This window comes from Papio anubis, chromosome 2 (genome assembly GCF_008728515.1).
Source record: "Papio anubis isolate 15944 chromosome 2, Panubis1.0, whole genome shotgun sequence".
In the NCBI taxonomy this organism is placed as follows: domain Eukaryota; kingdom Metazoa; phylum Chordata; class Mammalia; order Primates; family Cercopithecidae; genus Papio; species Papio anubis.
Window position 1 is genome coordinate 190,501,758 of NC_044977.1, and position 23,688 is coordinate 190,525,445.

The following is a 23,688-nucleotide window of genomic DNA, read 5'->3' on the forward strand; positions in this document are numbered from 1 at the left end:
TGAGGACGCTTCCTCATATGGTTGTTAGGCTCATTTTTATTAACACTTACATGGTAAATAGTATTATTTTATTAATAATAAATCGCCACTTATCAAGTGTTTACTTGGTGTCAGCCATTATGCCAAGTAAAAGGCTTTACAGCATAGAGGTCAATGGCACAAACTCAGGTAGACACAGGTCTGAATCCGGTTCCATCACCGACAAGCTGTGTGACCTCGAGTGGGTCACTTAACTGCTCCAACCCCCAGTTTCCTTATCTGTAAAATGGGTATAGTCCTCAGGGCTCAGCTGTGGGGGCAAGTTAACCTGTGTAAAGCACTTAGACCAGCACTCTAGCCCGTAAGTACCATGTAAGTGTTGGCTGCTATTGTTTACTCAGAGCCTGGCAAGTCCTTCACCCTCAGTGGATAGGCTGTGATGGGAGGGGTGCCCCGAGCGCTGAGGGAGGCACCTGCCAGCCCGGCTGGACAGCGGGGCTCGGGGCTCCCTCTGATGGACACAGAAGGAAGCAGCTGGGTGGAAGCCCAAGGACGCGCTTGTGGGCTTCAGTGGGAGAGAATGAAGGTGGAACACACTCTTCTTTCATGGAATCTGTTCCCCAACAAGAATCCCTTCAAGACTGAGCTCCTGGACGGGTTAAAGGGAATACAACTTTTACACTATTCTCCTTTGGAAGTCCCATGAGGTAGAACTTTCCAGTGCAAAGCTTTGGCCAGATGCTGCAGGGACTCCCGTGCCTTCCCAAGGGTTCCTCACATACCCTGCTTCCTCCCTCCCTTTGGAAGGACGGTGTAATGGCTGAAGCGGGCTCTTAGCTACAAAGGCATGCTCTGAATCTCTCTGAACTTTGCTTAGGTCGTACACAAGGTTCTGTGCACCCAGGATACAAGGAACAACAGCAAAAAGCAAAACCTCTCTCTCAGGCCCAGACTCTCTCCGAGCACCGGTGTGTCTGGGCAGCCTGGCAGGGGCCCTCGACACTGGACCATGTATTCAAAACACACCTTTACTGAGAGCCCAGGACTGCAAGATTATAGGCACCAGGAGTCAATGAGACAGAAGATACAGTTTACATCTCAGCAGGACACAGACAAACCAAAGCAAAAGATCGTGGTAAGTGCTTTGTAGAGAATTTCAATAGGTAATAAAATAGAGTAGTAGGGCAGAAGGGTCCTACTTCGGACTGGGTGGTTGGGGAAGAGATTTGGAGAAGACGACATTTACGTTGAAGCTGGAAAGACAAGAAAGAGGCAGCCGTGTGAAACATCGGGAGGGAGAACATTCTGGGCAGAGGAATGGAGAGAAACTCTGTGCGGGAGACAGGAGTGAACAGGAGCTGAGAGATGGGGTCTTGCTATGTGGTCCAGGCTGGTCTCGAACTCTTGGCCTCAAGTGATACTCCGACCTCAGGTTCCCAAAGTATTAGGATTACAGGTGTGGGCCACCAAGAGCCCTGGCCCAGAGGAGTGTTTTAAACACAGGAGGAACAAGACGTAATTTACATTTGTGAATGATCTTTCTGGGGCTCGTCAGAGATGGGCAGGGCAGGACCACAGAAGAAGTGGAGAGGATGATAGCCAGGAGGCCGCTGGACTCAAGACCTAGTTTAAATAAGAAAGCATTTATAGGACTCTCAAAAGGAATGGATGGGCATGGGGGTGTGGCCAGGGAAAGAGGAATTTTGGGCTTGAACCACTGCATAGACTGCGTCTTTTACTAAGATGAGGAAGATGGGGAGAGGAGCCGGTCTGGGCATCGGACGAGGTAAGTGTGAGACGCCATATGGTGACAGCTGAATGGGCAGCTGGGCAGCTGAGATAGGAACTGAGGGGAGGGGAAAGGACAGAGACACAAACTGGGTGGGGGTTAGCAAGGACTGGTGTGCAGAGCGAGGGGACTGTGGGACTGCAGGGCCCACGAGGAACAGCGAGCCTGCCTGGGACAGGGCGTTGGACTCCCTCTCTACAGTCAAGTTTACCCGGAGGAGCCAGCAGAGGCCGAGGGGAAAGAAGAGCCTGTGAGGGTGGCAGGAAACACAGAAGAATGGGGGCCACAGATGCCAGGAGCAGCTGGTGGCCGGGTGCGTGGAATCTCAGAATGGAATGATGGTGGATTTAGCAGCTTGGAAGTCATCGGTGACCTCGACAAGACAGTCTCGGGGGGAAAGTGGGACATGGGAGGAACTTCTCGTCACCTCTTTACCAATCCTCCTCCTCCTGAGGACCCCCCGTGTAGGCCAGAACTCAGGGAGTCATCCGGAGCCCTCCCTCCCTCACCTGCACCTCCTCACCCCTCCAACGCTCCACTTCCCAACTCGCTCAACTCCATCTCTGCTTCTCCATCTGCTCCAACCTCAGTTTAGGTCACACTTCCTCTTCCTCGGGCTTCCGACTGGCCCTGACCCACTGCTCGGCTGCTACTCTCCTTCCCCCCAGGCCACCTGCAGCCACTTCCCGGATGGCTCTAAAATGCACGCCTGACCCTGAGTCTCCAGTACTCAAGCCTCCTGACTCCCATCACCCTCAAGATGATAGACATGGCTGGGCATGGTGGCTGACACGTGTAGTCCCAGCACTTTGGGAGGCCGAGGCCAGCAGATCATGAGGTCAAGAGATCCAGACCAGCCTGGCCAACATGGTGAAACCCCGTTTCTACTAAAAATACAAAAATTAGCCAGACGTGGTGGCGCATGCCTGTCTGTAATCCCAGTTTCTTGGGAGGCTGAGATAGGAGAATCACTTGAACCTGGCGGGGCGGAGGTTGCAGTGAGCCGAGATTGTGCCACTGTACTCCAACCTGGCAACAGAGTGAGACTCTGACTCAAAAAAAAAAAGATAAGGCTCCATGTCTAAATGACCTGACCCCTGCCTCCTCCAGCCCTTTCATCTCCCCTCACTCCTGAAGGGCACCAGCATACACCACCCCGAAATATGCCTCTTTAGCATATGGATTCCTCAGACCTAAAGGTATTTGAAAACCAGCAGAAGCAGAAGCTATTAACCTCCCCTAACTGCCTGAAAATAGAGTATACATTTTCCCTTCATAAAGGAAATTTGTATTTATAAAGGAAATTTCCATTTGTAAAGATATTTCTGCACCAGGAAGAGAGCTACTTCCAGAGACAACTCTTGTCACCCGAGAGACTCTCACCTGCATAGCAAGACAACCCTTATTTCCCACACAGGTCCTCCCTCACCTTACCTCCCACCCCAGAACCCCAAACCTCTTTTGCTTGATTTAGCCTAATATGGTATATACGCCTCCATCATCTGGCCACCTCCTTGAGCCACATTTTTCTTTGTAAATTTCCATGTACAAGTAATTAAAGCTGTTTTTGTTTGTTTAAACAGTTTTTCTCTCTTGTTACTCTGTGTTTCATCAGTTATGAGGGTACAGGGAAAATATTTTTCTTTCCAGCACTCCCCTACATCTGCCCCTCCACTGCAACCTTGGAGAGCTCCTTCTTTTTTACCTGCTTGTCTGTTTTCTCCTGCCCATCCCTCAGCTAAAGCATCACCTCCTCCAGGAAGCTTTCCATGACTGCTTCCCACCCTCTCAGACACCTGGCCGTGACTGATGGCCACTCACCTGCTGCACAGGCTCAATGGTCAGCTCCATGTAGCGACTGATTGCTGTCATTGTCCTCAGTGACTTGCAGTGTGACAGTGTGGTGAGAGGCACCCAATCCAAATTCTTGCAAGTAAAGGCAGGGAGACAGAAAGGAGAATTCTCAGTCAGGAGGCATTTTCTAAAAACAAGGTCACATTTTATTCAAAAGGGTCCCCGTGGTATTTTCTCTCTCTCTCTTTTTTTTACAGCACATCTCACTTTCGGCTTCCTATGTGTCTTATCTTTCTCTTTCCGGTCACAGTAATTCAGTGTTTCCCAAATTCTGCAGCACAGTAGAATCAATTAGGAATCTATTTTTTTTTTTTTTTTTGTAGAGACCAGTTTCACTGTGTTGCCCAGGCTGGTCTTGAAGTCCTGGACTCAAGGGATCCAGGGGTGATCCTCCCACCTCGGCCTCCCGAAGTGCTGGGATGACAGGCATGAGCCACCACACCTGGCCTATTCTGCTTTTGAAGATCCCCAGCTGAGCAGCGATCTGGAGTGAGCTGTGATGGAGGCACTGCATTCCAGCCTAGGTGACAGAGTGAGGCCCTATGGTACAAACAAAACCACGAATGTTGACTTCCCACTTCCCGACATTCTGATTTCATTGGTATGAGATGTAACTGGGAAGTGGACAGTTTAAACGCTCCCCAGGTGATTCTGACACCCGGCAAAGTTTGAGAACCACTGCAATAGGTGTCAAATAAGTGCTTTTGCAAAGCTGTGGTCCTCTAATCTTGGTGCACATCAGAAGCACCCTGTGGGCTTGCTACAATACAGATTGCGGCCGGGCACGGTGGCTAAAGCCTGTAATCCCAGTACTTTGGGAGGCCGAGGCAGGCCGATCACCTGAAGTTAGGAGATAGAGACCAGCCTGGTCAACATGGTGAAACCCCGTCTCTACTAAAAATACAAAAATTGGCCGGTTAAGGTGGCATGTGTCTGTAATCCTAGCTACTCGGGAGGCTGAGGCAGGAGAATCGCTTGAACCCAGGAGGTGGAAGTTGCAGTGAGCTGAGATCATGCCATTGCACTTCAACCTGGGCAACAAAGTGAGACTTCGTCTCAAAAATAAATAAACAAATAAATAAAATGCAGATCGCTGGACCACACCCTAAGTGTCAGATATGGGAGATCTGGGTGGAGCCCTCAAATTTGCATTTCTCACAATTTCCCAGGTAATCCTGGTCTAGGGCCCACACTTTGAGAACCACTGCTCTGAAGGATTGCTAAAGAGACTCCAAAGGCTTCTACATCTCTCTTCAAAATTCCAAGACACACAGAGCTCTGTTAATATTTTGGCCCCCTTTCGGAATATAATTTCCTAACAGTTGCTAGAAAGAAATGAAAATAACTTCCACTATGGCCTTCATGGGAACTTGGGTCTTTGGTCTGAGCACCTATATAAAAAAATGCTTTCATCTGCGTCATATACACCATCATCTGCTATTTCATGGACTCAGTCGGATGACATTGTTAAGCCATCTGGAGAACATTCGGAGGAGCAGTTTTTGTTTTTGTTGGTCCAAATGCACTCCTCATTACTCCTCCATCCTGGCCACCGAGGAAGTTACTCACAGCCTCACTCCCACTCTTTGTGGGAGGAGTCTAAAGTAGTGAAGAGCCCAGGTAATAGATGAGATTTTTTTTCCAAAAAAAAAAAAAAAAAGAAATCTTAGAAAAGAGGGAGTGACTTCATATTCAAGTCCTCACAAGCTTTCCTTGAGGCACTTTCTCAACTATTTGGAACCAAAAACTTTTGATGAAGACAAATGGCCTCAACTGGACAACTGGCTACTTGTAGAGGTCATCTATTTAAATCAATAAAAGGAGACACATTAACTTTAGCTGGTGGCATGACATAATTGTAAAGGTTTGATATTACTGTAAACAACACTTTCATTTTTTATTTTTATTTATTTATTTTCCTGAGACAGAGTTTCACTTTGTCGCCCAGGCTGGAGTGCAGTGGCACGATCCTGGCTCACAGCAACCTCTGCCTCCTGGGTTCAAGCAATTCTCATGTCTCAGCCTCCTGAGTAGCTGGGATTACAGGTGCTCGCCACCGCACCTGGCTGATTTTTTGTATTTTCAGTAGAGACGGGGTTTCACCATGTTGCCCAGGCTGGTCTCAAACTCCCGAGCTCAGGCAGTCTGCCTCGGCCTCCCAAAGTGCTGGGATTACAGGCGTGAGCCACCGTGCCTGGCCTAAGCAACACTTTTTTATTTTTTGAGATGGAGTTTTGCTCTTGTTGCTAGGCTGGAGTGCAATGGCACGATCTTGGCTCGCTGCAACCTCTGCCTCCCAGGTTCAAGCGATTCTCCTGCCTCAGCCTCCTGAGTAGCTGGGATTACAGGTGCCTGCCACCACACCCAGCTAATTTTTGTATTTTTAGTAGAGACGGGGGTTTCACCACGTTGGTCAGGCTGGTCTCAAACTCCTGACCTTGTGATCTGCCCGCCTCGGCCTCCCAAAGTGTTGGGATTACAGGCGTGAGCCACTGCATCTGACCTCCAAAACAACACGTTTAAAGATCAGCTTTCTAGCATTATCAACTAAAAAAAACAAAACAAAAACCAGAAACGAAACAAAACAAAACAAGGAATAGAGTAAGTAGTTATACTGCAATGACCACAAATAGCAAATGGGTCCTTGTGGCTTGAGAGGAGTTTTGAGAGGCAGCATCACAAGCCGATTCCCAAAGGCGGGATCACGTAGCCGGGTGTGCTGACAGGCTCTGGAGCCCTGTGTTAGGTGGTGCGAATGATGCAGATGTTCAAGATGCATGTGAAAGTGGGAATACAGTGTTTGAAGAAATAGGAGTGAAAATCACGCAATTTATGTTTTTGAGATGGGGTCTCACTCTGTAGCTCAGGTTGGAGTGCGGTGGCACCATCTTGGCTCACTGAAACCTCTGCCTCCAGGATCAAGAGATCCTCCTGCCGCAGCCTCCTAAGTAGCTGGGACTACAGGTGCGCGCCACCACACCCGGCCAACTTTTTTTTGTATTTTTGGTAGAGACGGGGTTTCACCCTGTTGCCCAGGCTGGTCTTGAGCTCCTGAGCTCAAGCAATCTACCTGCCTTGGCCACCCAAAGTGCTGGGATTACAGGCGTGAGCCACTGCACCCGGATGAAAATCACATTATTGAAAAATGATGAAGGTATGTAGCATGTGAACTTATATACCAGCAAGTAAATTCTTCAGAAGCATCAAGTGGGCATTTGACTATTTCATCTACATTGCTATATTTATTAAGTCTTTAAGTGATCAAAAACACTTCAAAACATTTGTGTAATTGGGAAACTGGAGGACCCTGTGGCATCCGAGGTTCCCTTAGCTTTGAACATAAACAGTAGGTTTTTAAAGTGACCAGCTGGGCCAGGCACCATGGCTCACGCCTGTAATCCCAGCACTTTGGGAGGCCAAGGTGGGCGGATCACCCGAGGTCAGGAGTTCAAGACCAGCCTGGCCAACATGGCGAAACCCCATTCGTCTCTACTAAAAATACAAAAAATCAGCTAGGCGTGGTAGCACATGCCTGTAATCCCAGCAACTTGGGAGGCTAAGGCGGGAGAACCACTTGAACCTGGGAGGCAGAGGTTGCAGTGAGCTGAGATTGTGCTACTGCACTCCAGCCTGGGCAACAGAGCAAGACTCCATCTCAATCAATCAATCAATCAATCACAAAAATAAAAATGAAGTCACCAACTGGGCAAGCAGGGAAGGACTTCCGGAAGTCCCAAGCGCCGGCCCTCATGGAGGCTCACTGCCCCTGTCCACTCCACGCCAGTGAACAGGATGGGCCCATTACACGTCATGTGTTAGGTTTGGCCACCGTTCCGTCAGCGAGACAGGACAGCTGTGTGAGTCGCCTGCAGAGAACGCGCCTGCAGAGAACGCCCCTGCAGAGAACGCGCCTGCAGAGAACGCTCCTGCAGAGAACGCGCCTGCAGAGAACGCGGCAGGCAGCTTTCACACGTCCGCCGTATCCTGCTGTTTCTCAGGATACCGTTGACCAGAGTTTGCGCCGACCTTTGTCCGCTCCTCCCTGGTTTCTTCCTCTTTCTCTGCAATTGCGGTTGCAAGTCAGCTCTCTGGCTTCAGTGGCAAATCCTAGGGCCTGTCTCATCTTGCTCTTCATCACACACCGCAGCGAAAATAATCTGCATGCAGCAGCACACCCAGCAGCCTAGCTGCCCTTTCACCCCTTTCACACCATGTTGCCACCTCCTCCCTCTTTCACTTCCATTTCCTTCCTCCTCACTCTCCATTTCCTTCCCCTCTAATTAATTTCCACTCCACTTCTCCTCCCTCCCCACTCACCTACTTGATTGATTGATTGATTGATTGATCGCCTGATTGATGATTGATTGATCTGCAAACGATGATCGAAACGGATGATCACTGATTTTGATCTGATGATTTTGATTTTCGATTGATGCTGTTTGATTGATTTGCAATGCAAAACGGATTTCGATTTCCTCCCTCCCCACTCACCTACTCTCCTCCCTCCGTGGTATTATCCTGCCTGGGACCAAGAGGAGCTCATCTGAAGACAGGGCTAGGGTGGATATTCCTGTCCCCATGTCCCTACAAGGGCCCAGCATCCAATGTGACCCTGTCCCTAACAAGGACTTGGTAAATATTTGCGAAACAAAAGCATTTTGGAAAACATCTTTCTTGACAGGCCTGGCTTACAGTGACAATACATGCGGTCGGTTGGATAGCATCCCTGAAAATTCAGAATTCAGATCCACCTCTGAATGTGACCTTTTTTTTTTTTTTTTTTTTTGAGACAGAGTCTTGCTCTGTCACCCAGGCTGGAGTGCGGTGGTATGATCTTGGCTCACTGCAACCCCTGCCTCCCCAGTTCAAGTGATTCTCTTGCCTCAGCGTCCCAAGTAGCTGGGATTACAGGCACCTGCCATCATGCCCGGGTAATTTTTGTATTTTTAGTAGAGGTGGGGTTTCACCATGTTGGCCAGGCTAGTCTCAAACTCCTGACATCAGGTGATCCTCCCATCTCGGCCTCCCAAAGTGCTGGGATTACACGTGTGAGCCGCTGCACCTGGCCCAGACTGTGACCTTATTCGGAAGTAGGGTCCTTGCTGATATAATTAGATAATGAAGTCATAGTGGATTGGACTGGGCCCTAACTCCAACAGCTGGGGTCCCTATAAGAAAAGGAGATACACGAAGATACACCAAGGGAAGAAGGCCATGTGAAGGCCGAGGCAGAAATGAAAACGATGCTGCCATGTGCCAAGGGACACCAGGAGCCACTAGCAGCTCCTGCAACTCCACTAGCAGCTGGGAGAGGCAAGCGAAGATCCCTCTGGTGCCTGCAGAGAAGGTGTGGCCCTGCCTTGCCTTCACACACACCCCACCACCAACACGCCATAGCCATTATCCACAGTCAGCATCTAAAAATACAAAAATGTTTAGTCTCCACTAAAAATACAAAAATTAGCCAGATGTGGTGGCATGCACCTGCAGTCCCAGCTACTTGGGAGGCTGAGGCAGGAGAATTGCTTGAACTTGGAAGGTGAAGGTTGCAGCGAGCCAAGATCACGCCACTGCACTCTAGCCTGGGCAACACAGCGAGACTCCATCTCAAAAAAAGAAAAAAAAAAGAAATATAAAGCTACAAATAATTGCATTTGTGTTTGCCTGCCCCAAGCTTCAAACCACTCCCTGACTGCTGGGAGAGTTCCATCTAGCAAGAGAAAAGGAGGGTGGGAGCAGGGGCAGTGAGGGGAGGAGACACAGGCCTCCTCTGGCTGCAAGCAGGGAACTCCCCAGGCCTGGGGTGGATACAGCGAGGTCCAGCGCTGCGCGGCCGAGGGAGGTCAGGAACCAGGGTGTGGCCCGCAGCAGGTACTCAGGCTGCCGGTCGTGGGCCACAATGGCTGAGGCATAGAGGAGGCCAGCCAGGGCCGACAGGAGCCGAGTCCACAGGTGGATGGCAGGAAATGTCTTCCCCCGGCACTGGGCAGAGAGAGGGAGGGGCTGGGCAGGGAGGAGCAGCAGATCACAAGACCCAGGGCCCTCAGTGGCACAGCAGGTTGCCGGGCAAGCCCTCTGCCTGCAGCCAGTCGCCCAGGGCAATGCTTTTGTTAGACTTCCAGCTTTTGCTCGAGTTGCTTCTTCCGCCTATCAGACTCCTACTCATCCCTCAAAACCTGGCTTAAACTTAACTCTGAGAAACCTCCCCTTACCAGTTCAACCCTAAGGGGAGCGAGCAACTCCCTTTTCTGGGCCCTAACACGTCCCTCCAGCAGAGTACCTTTGACTGATCACGACTCAGCTCTTTACACAGTCAGAGGGCTCCTGAGGGCTGGGTGGGGGTCCTCGCCATCCCAGGGCCCCAGCACCCGACCCTGGGCAGCGGCTCCCCAATGTCCGCTGGGAGAACGTGAGGGAGACTGGGATGGTTTGGACATTTGTCCCCCCAGATCTCACGCTGAGTCGTAATCCCCAGTGCTGGAGGTGGGGCCTGGTGGGAGGAGGTTGGATCATGAGGTGGATTTCTCATAAATGGTTTGGCACCATCCCCTGGGTGCTGGCCTCGCGAGAGTGAGTGACTTCTCCTGAGATCTGGCTGTTTAAAAACGTGTGTGTGGCCCCTTCCCTTCCACCCTCTTTGCTCTCTCTGCCAGCTCACACTTTGCCTTCAGCCATGAGTAAAAGCTCCCTGAGGCCTCCCCAGAAGCCCGGCAGATGCTGGCGTCATGCTTGGGTGCCTGCAAAACCGTGAGCCAATTATATCTTTACAAATGACCCAGCGTGAGGCAACGCAAGAACAGCCTAACACAGAGACCAAATCAGAAGAGCTGAGACCTTGCCCTTCTCTCCCTGGGATCACTGACTCTGACCCAGGTCACATGGGGAAGATCCAAAAAATGAGAGATGATATTCTGGAAATTTTAAAGCCAAGAGGACATTTCTGAAGAATACGTAATAAAAATATTGGTTCAACAAAAGGAAATATGCACTATTTATATTTATATGTAAGTAGCCTTTATATGCAGGAAGTCACTCTATGTATATGAATATGTATATATACAAACACCATATATTTCTGATTATATACCTATAAATATATGAATTAAAATTAAATAGTTTATATATTAAACTCTAATGAGTTTAATATATTTAAATTTATATATTTAAAATTATAATTCATTAGATAAGCTCATATATAAATTATAATTTTTACATAATTTAGTTTTATGTAAGTTAGACTATATATAGTTAAGTTTATATATAATTTATATATATAATTCAGTTTATATATAATACATATAAAATTTAGTTTGTATGTAATACATATATAAACTCATTACATGACTCATTACCTATGTTCATTTGATGACCATACTTACAGATACATAGACCTTGGCTAGGGAATGGGAAAAATTCCGGAGAAAAAGCATGTTGTGGCCAACTTCGCCCCACTTTAAATTTAACTCTCAAAAATAATCTGCGTCCCCTCTGGTTTGTCCCCAGGCCTCCCTGTGTCTGCCCTGCCCCCAGAAGACTGCGTAGCGGAGAGGACACAGTGCCGCGCTTCGCTGGGGAGCAGCGGCTGGGAGGGTGAGCCCTGGCCCACTGCGCCCAGAGGCTGAGGGTGGAGACGACGCCCTTTCCCTTCGGCCCTTCCTACCTCACACAGGAAGTAGCACTGCTATGGCTAGAGGTGCCTGGACCCCCCTGCCCCGACCCAAGCACCCACCACCATGTTAGAGAGGACACTGATGGCCAGAGGGGAGGTGGCGGGCAGAGCGGGGCTGGGCCTTGCTCTCGCTGCTGCTCAGGATGAACTGCGCTGGGGAGCCCTCTGCCCTCGTTCCCGTGCTAAGCCAGTGACAGTGACCACTGTCCTCCAAAGCAGTCTCTTCCCAGGGTCAGTCCTGGGGCCGACCCTGAGAAAAATGGAGAGCTCTATTTACCTGCAGTGCCAGACATACAGTAGGTGCTTAACCACTGCTTGAAGAACGGAACTGGATTGTGACTGGACGAGACGTGGCAGTCCCTCTCCAGCCTAGGCAGGCCTTGCCTACAGACAGGACAGAGGCCGGCGGCACGCCCCAGCCTGGGCTGCCTGGCACATCCATGTAAGGGCTAGAGGCAGGACAGGCCTCGGATGGTCTCTGCAGCTGCCAGGACTCCTGGTGTCAGCACAAGGCCTCACTCATCAGTGGGCATTTCGTGCCCCTTGGCCCACTCAAGGACTCCCTCCTGGAGCAATGGGAACGCTGCCACCAAAGCGACCCAGCCATCTTCTCCTCAGCAACCTCACCACGGCCAAATTAGGAGCAGCTTCTGGGAGAGCCAGGGTCTGAAGCCATGCTGCCTGGCTTCCCAGAACACCCCAAACCCTGCTGGGTTTCTCCCTACGAAGGGTACCCTAGCTCTGAGCTCTTCTTCCTGGAACCAGAGTCACAGAGAGACGGCAGCAGCTCCGTACCTAGAAATACAGCATGTTTCCTTTCCCGAGTCCCTAGTGCAACTTCACTCTATTGTCCTGCCCAGGGGCCCTCAGGCTTCAATACCTTGTAGTGATGGGGAGCTGACTACCTCCTAAGGCAGGGGTAATGCTGGCGGCTCTCCAGATGCCAGGCACTGTGCAGTGTCTTACCCTGAAGTTCTTCCTTTTACTCAACAGGAAGGGGCCAGGCGCGGTGGCTCCCACCTGCAATCCCAGCACTTGGGAGGCCGAGGCAGGTGGACCACCTGAGGTCAGGAGTTCAAGACCAGCCTGGCCAACATGGAGAAACCCAATCTCTACTAAAAATACAAAAATTAGCTGGGCATGGTGGTGCACGCCTGTAGTCCCAGCTACACGGGAGGCTGAGGCAGAAGAATCACTTGGATCTGGGAACAGATCCTTCCCAGCGCCTGCAGGAGCATGGCCCTGCCGGCACCCTGATCTCAGACTTCTGACCTCTGGCACTGAGACAATACATTTCTGTTTTTGAAAGTTAGTGGCACTTTGTTATGACAGCCCTAGGGAGCTACTACCGGCGGTCAGGGCACAGTGCCAGCTTCTTCAAAGGCCTTCATGCAACCTGGTCTCTCAGCTCTGGCACCACCCTGGAGAGCCACCCCAGTGGGCTGTTGAGCTGAGCCCAGTGCTCGCCATTCTCCCCTCCGTTAATGTAAAGACAGGACACCCGCTGATGAGGCCCAGCCCCGCGAGGCTTCTGGCAGTCACAGCACAGAATGCAGCTTCACTGACTTCACCAACCACCATGAACTACCCTCCAGCCCTGAATGCTGTCCCTCGGAGCTGCTATTCAACCAAGACGCTCCTGGGCACGTAATTTTTTTTTTTTTTTTTTTTTTTTTTTTGAGATGGAGTATTGCTCAGTCACCTAGGCTGGAGTGCAATGGCGCGATCTCGGCTCACTGCAACCTCTGCCCCCTGGGTTCAAGTGATTCTCCCTGCCTCAGCCTCCAGAGTAGCTGGGATTCCACGCACCCGCCACCACGCCTGGCTAATTTTTGTACTTTTAATAGAGACGGGGTTTCACCATGCTGGTCAGGCTGGTCTTGAATTCCTGACCTCAGGTGATCCGCCCGCCTCGGCCCCTCAAAGTGCTGGGATTACAGGCATGAGCCACCGCACCCAGCCTATTCTTTTTAGACTAAATGGGTCTATGACATGTCATGGTGCTGGGTTTACCCACTGTTTCGTCAGTGAGACAGGAACAGTTGTCTCAGAGTCGTCTGCAGAGAAGATTTGGCAGAGCAGCCGTCACACGTCCACAGTGTCTCGCCGTTTCTCAGGCGCTTTCACGCATGGGGGCTTTTCCTGTGCGCTCTCCTCTGTCGATGGCCTTTCCCTAGCCTGTGTCCTCAAATTCACGTTCCCTCCTGAGGCAACGTGACGTCTCCCCCCACCCCACAGTCTAGCAGTGTAAACAGTTTTCACCCTTGCTCATTTGAAGGGCGTAGGAGCCTTCTCTCTCTCTCTCTGACACCCCAAACATTTGTTTCTATCTTTCTTGGAGCGTTAGGAGATGCTGCTTCACATTCCTGTGTCTTCCATGAGACTGTGAGCTCCCGGAGGGCAAGCGCTCGCCCCTGCTCACACCTTATCCCCCACAAGACTGGCTGACACAGGGCCTCCCTCAATGTGGATGCCTGGAGAATGCCTGCCAATAAGACACTCTTTTTTTTTGAGATGGAGTTTTGCTCTTGTTGCCCAGGCTGGAGTGCAATGGCATGATCTCGGCTCACTGCAACCTCTGCCTCCTGGGTTCAAGCGATTCTCCTGCCTCAGCCTCCAGAGTAGCTGGGATTACAAGCACACACCACCATGCCTGGCTAATTTTTGTATTTTAGTAGAGACAGGGTTTCACCGTGTTGGCCAGGCTGGTCTCAAACTCCTGACCTCAAGTGATCCGCCCACCTCGGCCTCCCAAAGTGTTGGGATTACAGGCGTGAGCCACTGCGCCCGGCCTAAGACACTCTTGATCTACACAGAACCTCATACCTGACTGCCTGGAGTCTCTCCAATCTCATTCTCTCATGGGTTTAGCCAGCCTCAGGGGCTTCTTCCTCACAGCCTGCTTTTCATGTGCTATAGGAAATGGGGAAGAACCCACGGGTTTTCCCCGAGAGGCTCCCGCCGTCCTCAGGATGCCCTGGGCTGGCTGCCCCTCTCCACACACATCCCCTCCTTGCTGCCATACACACCAATGCTCTTCAGAAAAAGCTGAGTCCACGTGCATGCACACACGGTGACACCACACTCCCGTCCCATGACCCTCTCAGGATGCTCCCAGATGCCCCAAGACCTGCCATGTGACCCACAGTCCCAGCCCCACCCCAGCCTCACAATTCTGGAGAGAGGGGGGATCCGAGAAGCCCAGGAGCCAAAGGCGGCAATGCTACCCAGCAGGTAGCCGAGGATCTCAGTATTTTCCTGCAAGAACAGGTGATCCACCATTAGCACTCTGCAGACTGTCCATGTGCCCCAAGAAACAGACAAAGCTCAGGATTCCTTTTCTGCTTTCAGAGGTTTCTTCCAACAAAGGCAGGCTTAACCCCACTCCCCCAGCCCCCGTGTCATCCCACCCCAGGCATTTGGCAGGACATGCAGTACCCCGAGTCCTCCCCAGGGTGGCCCAGCCTCACCTGCAGCAGGCTCGCCAGCAGCCTCCGCTGTGGCCCCCGGATGGTGGCTGAAGCCTTTGGGGCAGCAACCCAGAGAGCCCAGCACGGGCCCAGGCTCAGCGGCAGGGCCAGGGCAAACACACTGGCCCTGAGCTGCCGCCTCCTCTTCCTCTCTCGGGCTTCCCGATCTGCAATAGACAACAAAATCCCACAGGGCTCCTGGAACCTAGACCTTGTCAGACAGCCGCGTGGGAAGAACTGGTGTCAGCTCCCCACACAACGCCAAAACGGGTTCCCAAGTTATTCTGCAGGCCAGCTCCTCCCCACCCTTCAGGGCCCTGTCGTTGTGCCACCTCTTCAAGCAGCCTTTCCTCTCCACCACCGATTGCACACCCCACCCCCATAACGTGCTGTTCTCCTTCCTCAGGCAGAGATGACATTCTCTTCTCTCATATGCATCTGCATGTAGACAGCAGTGCCTCTTCTGGACTAGAGCTCCTAAGGATAAGGCACCATCCCCTGGTGGTTTCTCCAACCTCTGCAGAGCAGAACTGGTGCGAGCATGGTAAAAGCATCCACCGGTGAACCAGTGATGGCACCAGCGGGAACTGTGCGCAGGACAAACAGCAATGAGCAGTGTCTTTGTCCTTGAAATATCAGATAGGCACTCCTCTGAGCAATTCTGTTTATTTTTTCTTTTAGAGATGAGGTCTCACTAGGTTGCCCAGGCTGGACTTGAACTCCTGGGCTCAAGCGATCTCCCACGTTGGCCTCATGAGTGGCTGGGATTTCAGGTGTAAGCCACTGCCCAGCTCTCTCCTGAGAAACTCTAAAAAGAGCGTTTCTCTTCTGGGCAGCAGTGAGCCGCTGAGGGCGTGCTACACTACACACTGACGCAGCATCCCCTTGGGTTTACTGATTTATTTTCGAGACAGGGTCTCGCTCTGTCACCCAGGCTGGAGTGCAGTGGTGCAATCACCGCGCACTGCAGCCTCCACCTCCTGGACTCAAGTGATCCTCCCACCTCAGCTTCCCAAGGAGCTGGGACCACAGGCATGTACCATCACGCCCAGCTGCTTTTTAAAATGTTTGTAGAGATAGGGTCTTGCTATGTTGCCCAGGCTCGCCTCAAACTTTTGGCCTCAAGCAATCTTCCCAACTCAGCCTCCCAAAGTGCTGGGATTATAGGTGTGAGCCACGGCACCACGTGGTTCATCCCCCTTTTTTTTTTGAGACGGTGTTTTGCTCTTGTTGCCCACATTGGAGTGCAGTGGTACAGTCTGCAACCTCCAGTTCCCGAGTTTACACGATTCTCCTGCCTCAGCCTCCCAAGTAGCTGGGATCACAGGTGCATGCCACCATGTCCGGCTAAGTTTTGTATTTTTTTAGTAGGGACAGGGTTTCACCATGTTGGCCAGACTGGTCTTGAACTCCTGACCTCAAAATGATCTGCCTGTCTTGGCTTCCCAAAGCACTGGGATTACAGGGGTGAGCCACCACACCCGGTCCCTCATCCCCTTTTTGAACAAGGGCCCAAGCACACAGCTGACCCTTCTCAAGAAGCCCCAGCCGCAGATACCTGGGGCCACTCATCAGATACCCTGGCCCAGCCATTTCCAACCCCTGCCGTGCCTGCTGTGCCCCGTGCCCATTCCTGCCACCCACTTCCAGTAGCTGTGAAGCTTCGCCTGACCACCCCAAACCTGCACGCTAAGCTATCACTATTCATGCCCAAGCGCTGCTCCACGCCTCCTCCTAGCCTTTGCCCATGCTGCTGTGTGCCTGGAGTGCCCTGCCTGTGGCCCCAGCTCTAGTGCCCCGTGCTTCCTTGACACTGGCAGCCCTTCCCTCCCTCTGGCTGCCCACAGTGTGCACACACCCCCAAGCTGGCAGCCCTAATGCAGGGCGACAGGAGCAAAACTCCACCTCAAAAAAAAAAAAAAAAAAAAAAAAGAGGGATGAACCACGTGGTGCCGTGGCTCACGCCTGTAATCCCGGCACTTTGGGAGGCTGAGTTGGGAAGATTGCTTGAGGCCAAAAGTTTGAGGCCAGTCTGGGCGACATAGCAAGACCCTATCTCTACAAACATTTTAAAAAGTAGCTGGCAGCCTAAAAGAAGGATCTTCTCCTTCTTTTTTTGGGGGGGGGTGTTATTTTTGTTTTTTTTGAGACAGAGTCTTGCTCTGTCAGCCCGGCTGGAGTGCAGTGGTGCGATCTCGGCTCACTGCAACCTCTGTCTTCCGGGTTGAAGCGATTCTCCTGCCTCAGGTTCCTGAGTAGCTGGGACTACAGGCGCCCGCCACCACGCCCGGCTAATTTTTCTATTTTTAGTAGAGACACGGGTTTCACCATGTTGGCCAGGATGGTCTCGATCTCCTGACCTCATGATCCGCATACCTCAGCCTCCCACAGTGCTGGGATTACAGGCGTGAGCCACCGCGCCTGGCCCTTCTCCTTTGTTTGTGCCTGGCTGGGACCCACTCAGGGAGTGATAAGGGGTAGGCATTCAGCATGCTGATGCATGAATGGATGAATAGAGACAGGAAAAGACAGCCACACACTCACCTGAATTAGACTTGAATTTGGATCCACAGACTGGGAAGAGAATGAACATGAAGTTCACTAAGTCAACAGCTGCTAGGTAGGCACCACTGAAAACCTGGGAGCAAATGGGAACAGAGTCTTGGCATTCAAGCATCTTTTCTCAGCCGCTACAGCGTCTGTCATCCGGGACCCTGTATCACGTGGGTTACACTGATGTGGTGCCTCCACGTGTATTCCTCCAGGGACACCTCCCGCCAACCCCGGAAAAGTCCATTATCACCTCCACTTGGCTGATGAGGAGATGAGGTGTTTATATGACCGAACCCAAGGTAAGCAGATGCCCACCAGTAGGGTTGGGGTAAGAGCCCAGCCCCCCAGCTCTATTCCACACACATCCCACTGCATGAGGCAGTCTCTGCTGTGTACCTTTGGCCCACTGACCTTCTCTGGCCCTCAGTTTCCTCATCTGCAAAACAAGCATACTAACAGTGCCTCCGTCAAAGACTGTCAGGAGGGTTACTTGAGACAGTACATGGGCAGTGTTTAGACCAGTGTCTGGGGAAAGCAAACCACCTCTAAAGGCACCAGCTACTCTGACAGTAGAGTCGGCGGTGAAGAACTTGCATTGTGGAGTTTGAATCTCGGAATCTTGGCACTGCTACTTACTAGATGGGTGACCCTTAACCTCTCTATGCTTCAGTCTCCACGTCTGTAGAACAGAAATAATGAGGACACTCATGTTGTAGGATGCTGGTATTCCAGGAATCAATACCAAAAGGTCTGTAGTGCCAAGTATGTAGTTAAGTTTTTAATAAATATTATTATTGGACTTGAGCTGGGACCTATTGTATTCTTTTTTTTTTGAGATGAAGTCTTGCTGTTGTCCAGGCTGGAGTGCAGTGGTATGATCTCGGCTTACTGCAACCTCTGCCTCCGGGGTTCAAATGATTCTCCTGCCTCAGCCTCCTGAGTAGATGGGATTATAGGCGTGCCCCACCATGCCCAGCTAGGTTTCTCCATGTTGGTCAGGCTGGTCTCCTGACCTCAGGCGATCTGCCCGCCTCACCCTCCCAAAGCGCTGGGAGTGCAGGTGTGAGCCACTGCGCCCGGCTGGCCCTATTGTATTCTATTAGCTAATGAGAATGGGCATCCAAAATGAAAGGTGATTTGCTTTCGAGACAACACTGCTCGAAGCAGGGTCTAGAACGCTCCAAATCTGTGCTCTGCCTACTGAGCTGCCTTCCTTCATTTCTACCTGGATGGGCATAAGGCCAAGACCAATCCCATGAGGTGCCTCCACAGGGGGCACAACAGGTTTTCTGGGGGATATGTGTTTTGGGATAGGAGCCTTCCACACAGGCTTGTTTGAGGGCCTGGGCTTTTAGGAAACTTGAAACTACTTCTCACTTGCCCCAAAGCCTACACCACTACCTGGATTAAAGCTGTAAATTACTATTTATTGAGCACCTACTAGGTGCCAGGTGCTGTTTTAAGTGATGGGGATACAGCAGTGAACAAATCCTCGCCCTTGTAGAGCTGACATTCTTTGAGATGGAGTCTCGCTCTGCCGCCCAGGCTGGAGTGCAGTGGCCGGATCTCAGCTCACTGCAAGCTCCGCCTCCCGGGTTCCCGCCATTCTCCTGCCTCAGCCTCCCGAGTAGCTGGGACTACAGGCGCCCGCCACCTCGCCCGGCTAGTTTTTTGTATTTTTTAGTAGAGACGGGGTTTCACCGTGTTAGCCAGGATGGTCTCGATCTCCTGACCTCGTGATCTGCCCGTCTCGGCCTCCCAAAGTGCTGGGATTACAGGCTTGAGCCACAGCGCCCGGCCCGTAGAGCTGACATTCTAATGGGAGTTCACATACAAGAAGTAATAAACAGGTCAGGCGCGGTGGCTCAGGCCTGTAATCCTAGCATGTTGGGAGGCCAAGGCAGGCAGATTGTCCTGAGCCCAGGAGTTCGAGACCAACCTGGGCAACATGGTGAAACCCCGTCTCTATTAAAAATACAAAAAATTAGCCGGGTGTGGTGGCGCATGCCTGTAATCCCAGTTACTCGGAGGCTGAGGCAGGAGAATTGCTTGAACCCAGGAGATGGAGGAGGCAGTGAGCCAAGACCACACCATTGCATTCCAGCCTGGGTGACAGAGCAAGATTCTGTCTCAAAAAAAAAAAAAAAAAAAGGAATACACATAGGTAAAGTATATAGTGTATTAGGGATTAAGCTATAGAAAAAAAACAGATTAGAATAAGGGAATCCAGAACACTGGTACAAGAGGTGGGTCACCATTATAAGCAGGGGAGGTCTTATTGAGAAGGTGACTTTTTTTTTGCTTGTTTGTTTTTCGAGACAGAGTCTCGCTCTGTCGCCCAGGCCGTAGTGCAGTGGGGTGATCTCGGCTCACTGCAACCTCTGCCTCCCAGGTTCAAGTGATTCTCCCTGCCTCAGCCTCCCAAGTAGCTGGGATTATAGGGGTGCACCACATCTGGCTAATTTTTGTATTTTTAGTAGAGATAGGGTTTCACCATGTTGGCCAGGCTGGTCTCAAACTCCTGAACTCAAGTAATTCGCCCACCTCAGCCTCCCAAAGTGCTGGGATTGCAGTGTGAGCCACCGCTCCCGGCTATGAGAAGTGACTTTTGAGCAAAGACTTGAAGGACTAAGCAGGGAGCCAAGTGGATATCAGAACAAGAGCCTCTGAGGGGGGCAGAAAGAACAGCAAGGCACAGGCTCTGAGGTGACACTGTGCTATGCATGTTGAAGCAACAAGACAGAAGCCACGACGCTGCAGCAGAGAGAAAGGCCAGGCCTCTCCTAGTGCTGGCCCAAGCCACTGTCAGCTGTCGGCCCCACATACCTGGATTGTGAGCTGTCTGGCGAGAACAGCCCCGACGGTGTCACACAGACTGGTCAGGAGGCAGCACGCAGCACACAGCGCTGACTGGTCCTGTCTGGATTTCTTTGCACATCTCAGATAGAGAAGCCTGGGGTGACAGGGGTGTGGACGGGACACAGGAACCGTGAGTTTGGACCCAAACTCGTGCATCTGAAAAGGGAACTGTGACCCTGCACCCTCAGGGGCTGCTTTTCTCCCCAGGGTATTTGGCAGGTGTTTTGAACTCAGTTTACAGACGGGAAACACTCCGAAGACTCCAGAGCCGCCTGTCCAGACGCCCACAGCAGGAGCTAGACCTCATGAGATGTGAAGACACCGCCTCTTGGAATGAAAAGGAATTACTTTCCGACTCCAAATCAGGACGGCTCCGTTTGATGACCCCCCACTTAGCGCTGAAAAAGTAGCCATCGTGTTTTATTTTTTGAAAAGGAAACAGGAGGGTTATAAAAGTAACTCAGGCTGGGTGCGGTGGCTCACACCTGCACTCTGGGAGGCCGAGGCGGGAGGATCATCTGAGGTCAGGAGTTCTAGACCATCCTGGCCAACATGGTGAAACTCTGTCTCTACTAAAAATACAAAAATTAGCCGGGTGTGGTGGCGAGAGCCTATAACCCCAGCTACTCGGGAGGCTGAGGCAGGAGAACTGCTTGAACCCAGAAGGTGGAGGTTGTAGTGAGCCGAGATCGTGCCATTGTACTCCCGCCTGGGCGACAAAGCGAGACTCCATCTCAAAAAAAAAAAAAAAAAAAAAAAAGTAACCCAACCACTGCAGACAACTGCTGAGCAGAGTTAATTGCCTAATTAAAAAGACAACTTGTTTCTCTGAAATAAATTAAAGTGAAATTCTTCTAAACCATCTGTGAGGTGGGGCAGCCTGGCTTCTGCTGGCCTATGTCCACGTTCTTTACACAGAGTCCTTTTGGCACTTTGGGCTGTCCCTCCCTCAGTGCCCCCACTGTCGCTTCTCCCCTTACAGCCCCTCCCCAGTCCATATCCACGGAGAAGATGCACGGAAGGGCAGGAAGGGGCTGGGCCGTTTCTATCAGCGTCACTGGTAGGGCCTCTGAAACATGTCGTACATGCCTCCTTGCTACACTTCGCTGGAGACACTGAGGCAGGGCGGCAACTCCGGCTTCACTGCCGTTCACTGGAGGGTGGCACTCATTCCACATCCTTAGACCTGTTTGGCAGATTCTGAGCGCCTGTCCTTGGGAATGGTGGATGAGGACAGAAGCCTGGCTTCCTCGACATTTCCTGACCTGCTGGCCCAAGCCTGAAGCTCACGGTGGCAACACCAACTTTAATCTGGGCCCTGGGATCCTAAAACCAATTCATGACCAAGGAGTGAAGATTCTTAAGTTGGAGACTCCCAGAGGCGGACCCAAATTAGAAATAATTTATATCAACCCTCCCATGTGGGAGGACAAAACAGAGGCGTCTGGTGAGAAGGTGAGTTAATGGTGGTCTGGCTTCACACACAGGGCCTTTGCTCCGCACCCTGTTCTCAGCCACTTCCCCAGCTCCTGGGGCTAGGGTTCCAGCTGACCTTAACCCAGCCCACACACTGCTCCGAACACACATTCTCCAAAGAGAAAGGGGAGCGGGGAGATTCAGGGATGGCAAGGCCCTGAAAACAAATGGGTATGTCCAGATCCAGGCAGTGTGAGAAGCAGAGGCTCGCTCTTAACCCCCGCCAGGTTGGCAAAGTGCCTAACAGTGCTGGTCTGAGGACGACTGTGAGGAACAAATGGCTAATGCGTGTCCAGTGCCTTGTTAGTTTCCAGCCTCTGATCTGGACAGTTTAATCTCTTTTACCAGCCTGCCCCTTTTCACTGGGATCTGGGGTTTTGGTTCTTTCTTTTCACTCAGACAAGTTATTTAACCTCTCAGAACCTCAGGGCTCACTACTGAAAGTGGGGGTAACAGTACCTACCTCCTGGTGCTGATATTCTGAGGCAGGCATTGAAAGAGTTAATGAATGCAACACTGGGCCCACAGTAAATATTCTAGGCGTCTTTTTATTTGTATTCCAGTCACTGGGTAGTGGGGCTGCAGAGTCTCTGCAATTCGACCAAATGCCTTAGGAGAATATCCACTGAGCGCCTACGGGGAGACAGTTCTAACCTCTCCCAGGGGTGCTGGTCCTTTCTCCCCTGCCAGGGAATGCTTGAGCGGCACCATCCTGGGCACTGCTAGTGGATTTCCATGCCTAGGACAGAGCGGCTGAGGACCTGGAGATTCACTCTTAGAACTTAGGCTACAGTGGGCATCTGGACAAACCAGTCCAGGTGCTGGACAGACCAGGGCAAAGGCAGGCCAGCTGGATCATCATCACGCCCGTTCCCGCCTAGGAGGACTTTGGGTAAACTGAGGCCAGAAACATCAAGGGACTTGCCAAGGTCCCTTAAGAGTTGGTGACCTAGCTGGAGCAATACAAATGATGTTTAATGAGCATTTACTAAGTGCTTTAACGGTACTGATTCATTGAATCCTCCCACCATCCTATGAGGTATTATCACCAGTCATAGGAGGCCCAGAGAGGTTCTGGAGCTTGCCCAGGTCACATCGCGAGTCAATGGGGAAGGGCTGACAACAGCACTCATGCTCGCGGTGTCCTGAGGCCCCATCCGCTGCACCACCCAGCCTCCTCCCTTTGGCTTTCAGCCCAGCTTCCCCGTGCGTGGGATCTGGAAAGAAGTATCCCACTTCAGTCTACACAGCAATGTTCCATTGGATCCTATCACTCAGCCATCTCCTTCATCCCCCTTTCCACCCCCTCGTCTAGGTTTCCGAGAGGGAGTAGCAGGGGTGTGGCGCCCGTTTCCCCTCCCGACAGCCCCCAGACCCCCGGCCCCATTACAGCACGTGGGCGGCGATCCAGCAGGAGGAGGCGCAGATCCACAGGCCGAAGGAGATGCAGACGCGGTGGCGGGCGAAGCAGCGGTCCAGGTAGTCCCAGTCCCAGAGCGCGGGCGCGGGGCTGGGCGCCTCCCCCATGGCGCGGCTGGGCGCTCTCCGCGGGGCCGGTGACCTGGGCGCAGCCTCCCTCGCCGCGGGCAGCCCCGAGCGCCGCCTTCTCTGGGTTCCGTTCCGCCGCGGCGGCTCCGGCCGAGCACACCGACCGCGGGCAGAGAAAAGCGCGCTCCCGGACGCGGGCGGCGGCGGCGAAGGCGCCGGAGAAAAGTTTCCGGGACCGCGCGCTCCCCACCCCTTGCGCTATTGTCGGGGGTCGGCGGGGCGGAGGCCGCCCCCCAGCGGCGGGAGCTGGGAGCTTCCCGGGCACAAAGACGGCGGCCCCCGCCCCCCGGCCCGCGGCGGCGCCCGCTCCCCGCCGACCTCTTCGCGGTCACCCACCTCCAACATCCTGGCCGGAGCGGGGCGGGCGGCTGGGCTCGTGGAGGGCCGAGTCCCTGCCGGTCGCTGTAAGGCACGGCGTCCCTTCCTGCATATTCCGCACATTTCCTGAGCCATCAGCAATTAGTTGCGCTGCTGAAGCCCATGGGTGCTGG

The 23,688-nt window shown here is 52.2% G+C and overlaps 1 protein-coding gene across 1 annotated transcript in view; it reads right to left on the bottom strand.

Moving 5' to 3' along the window:
- The window catches only part of TMEM44 (transmembrane protein 44), a 43,500-nt gene extending 20,028 nt beyond the window's left edge, over positions 1 to 23,472 (bottom strand). The window contains 13 exon segments of the mRNA XM_031663900.1: positions 3,590 to 3,694; positions 7,649 to 7,687; positions 7,689 to 7,779; positions 8,290 to 8,291; positions 9,434 to 9,604; positions 9,835 to 9,844; positions 9,983 to 10,067; positions 10,070 to 10,112; positions 14,463 to 14,549; positions 14,762 to 14,928; positions 17,306 to 17,399; positions 20,141 to 20,267; positions 23,040 to 23,472. Coding sequence (XP_031519760.1) covers positions 3,590 to 3,694; positions 7,649 to 7,687; positions 7,689 to 7,779; positions 8,290 to 8,291; positions 9,434 to 9,604; positions 9,835 to 9,844; positions 9,983 to 10,067; positions 10,070 to 10,112; positions 14,463 to 14,549; positions 14,762 to 14,928; positions 17,306 to 17,399; positions 20,141 to 20,267; positions 23,040 to 23,176 — 1,158 coding nt within the window. The 5' untranslated portion in view covers positions 23,177 to 23,472.
- Positions 23,473 to 23,688: the final 216 nt, after the last annotated feature.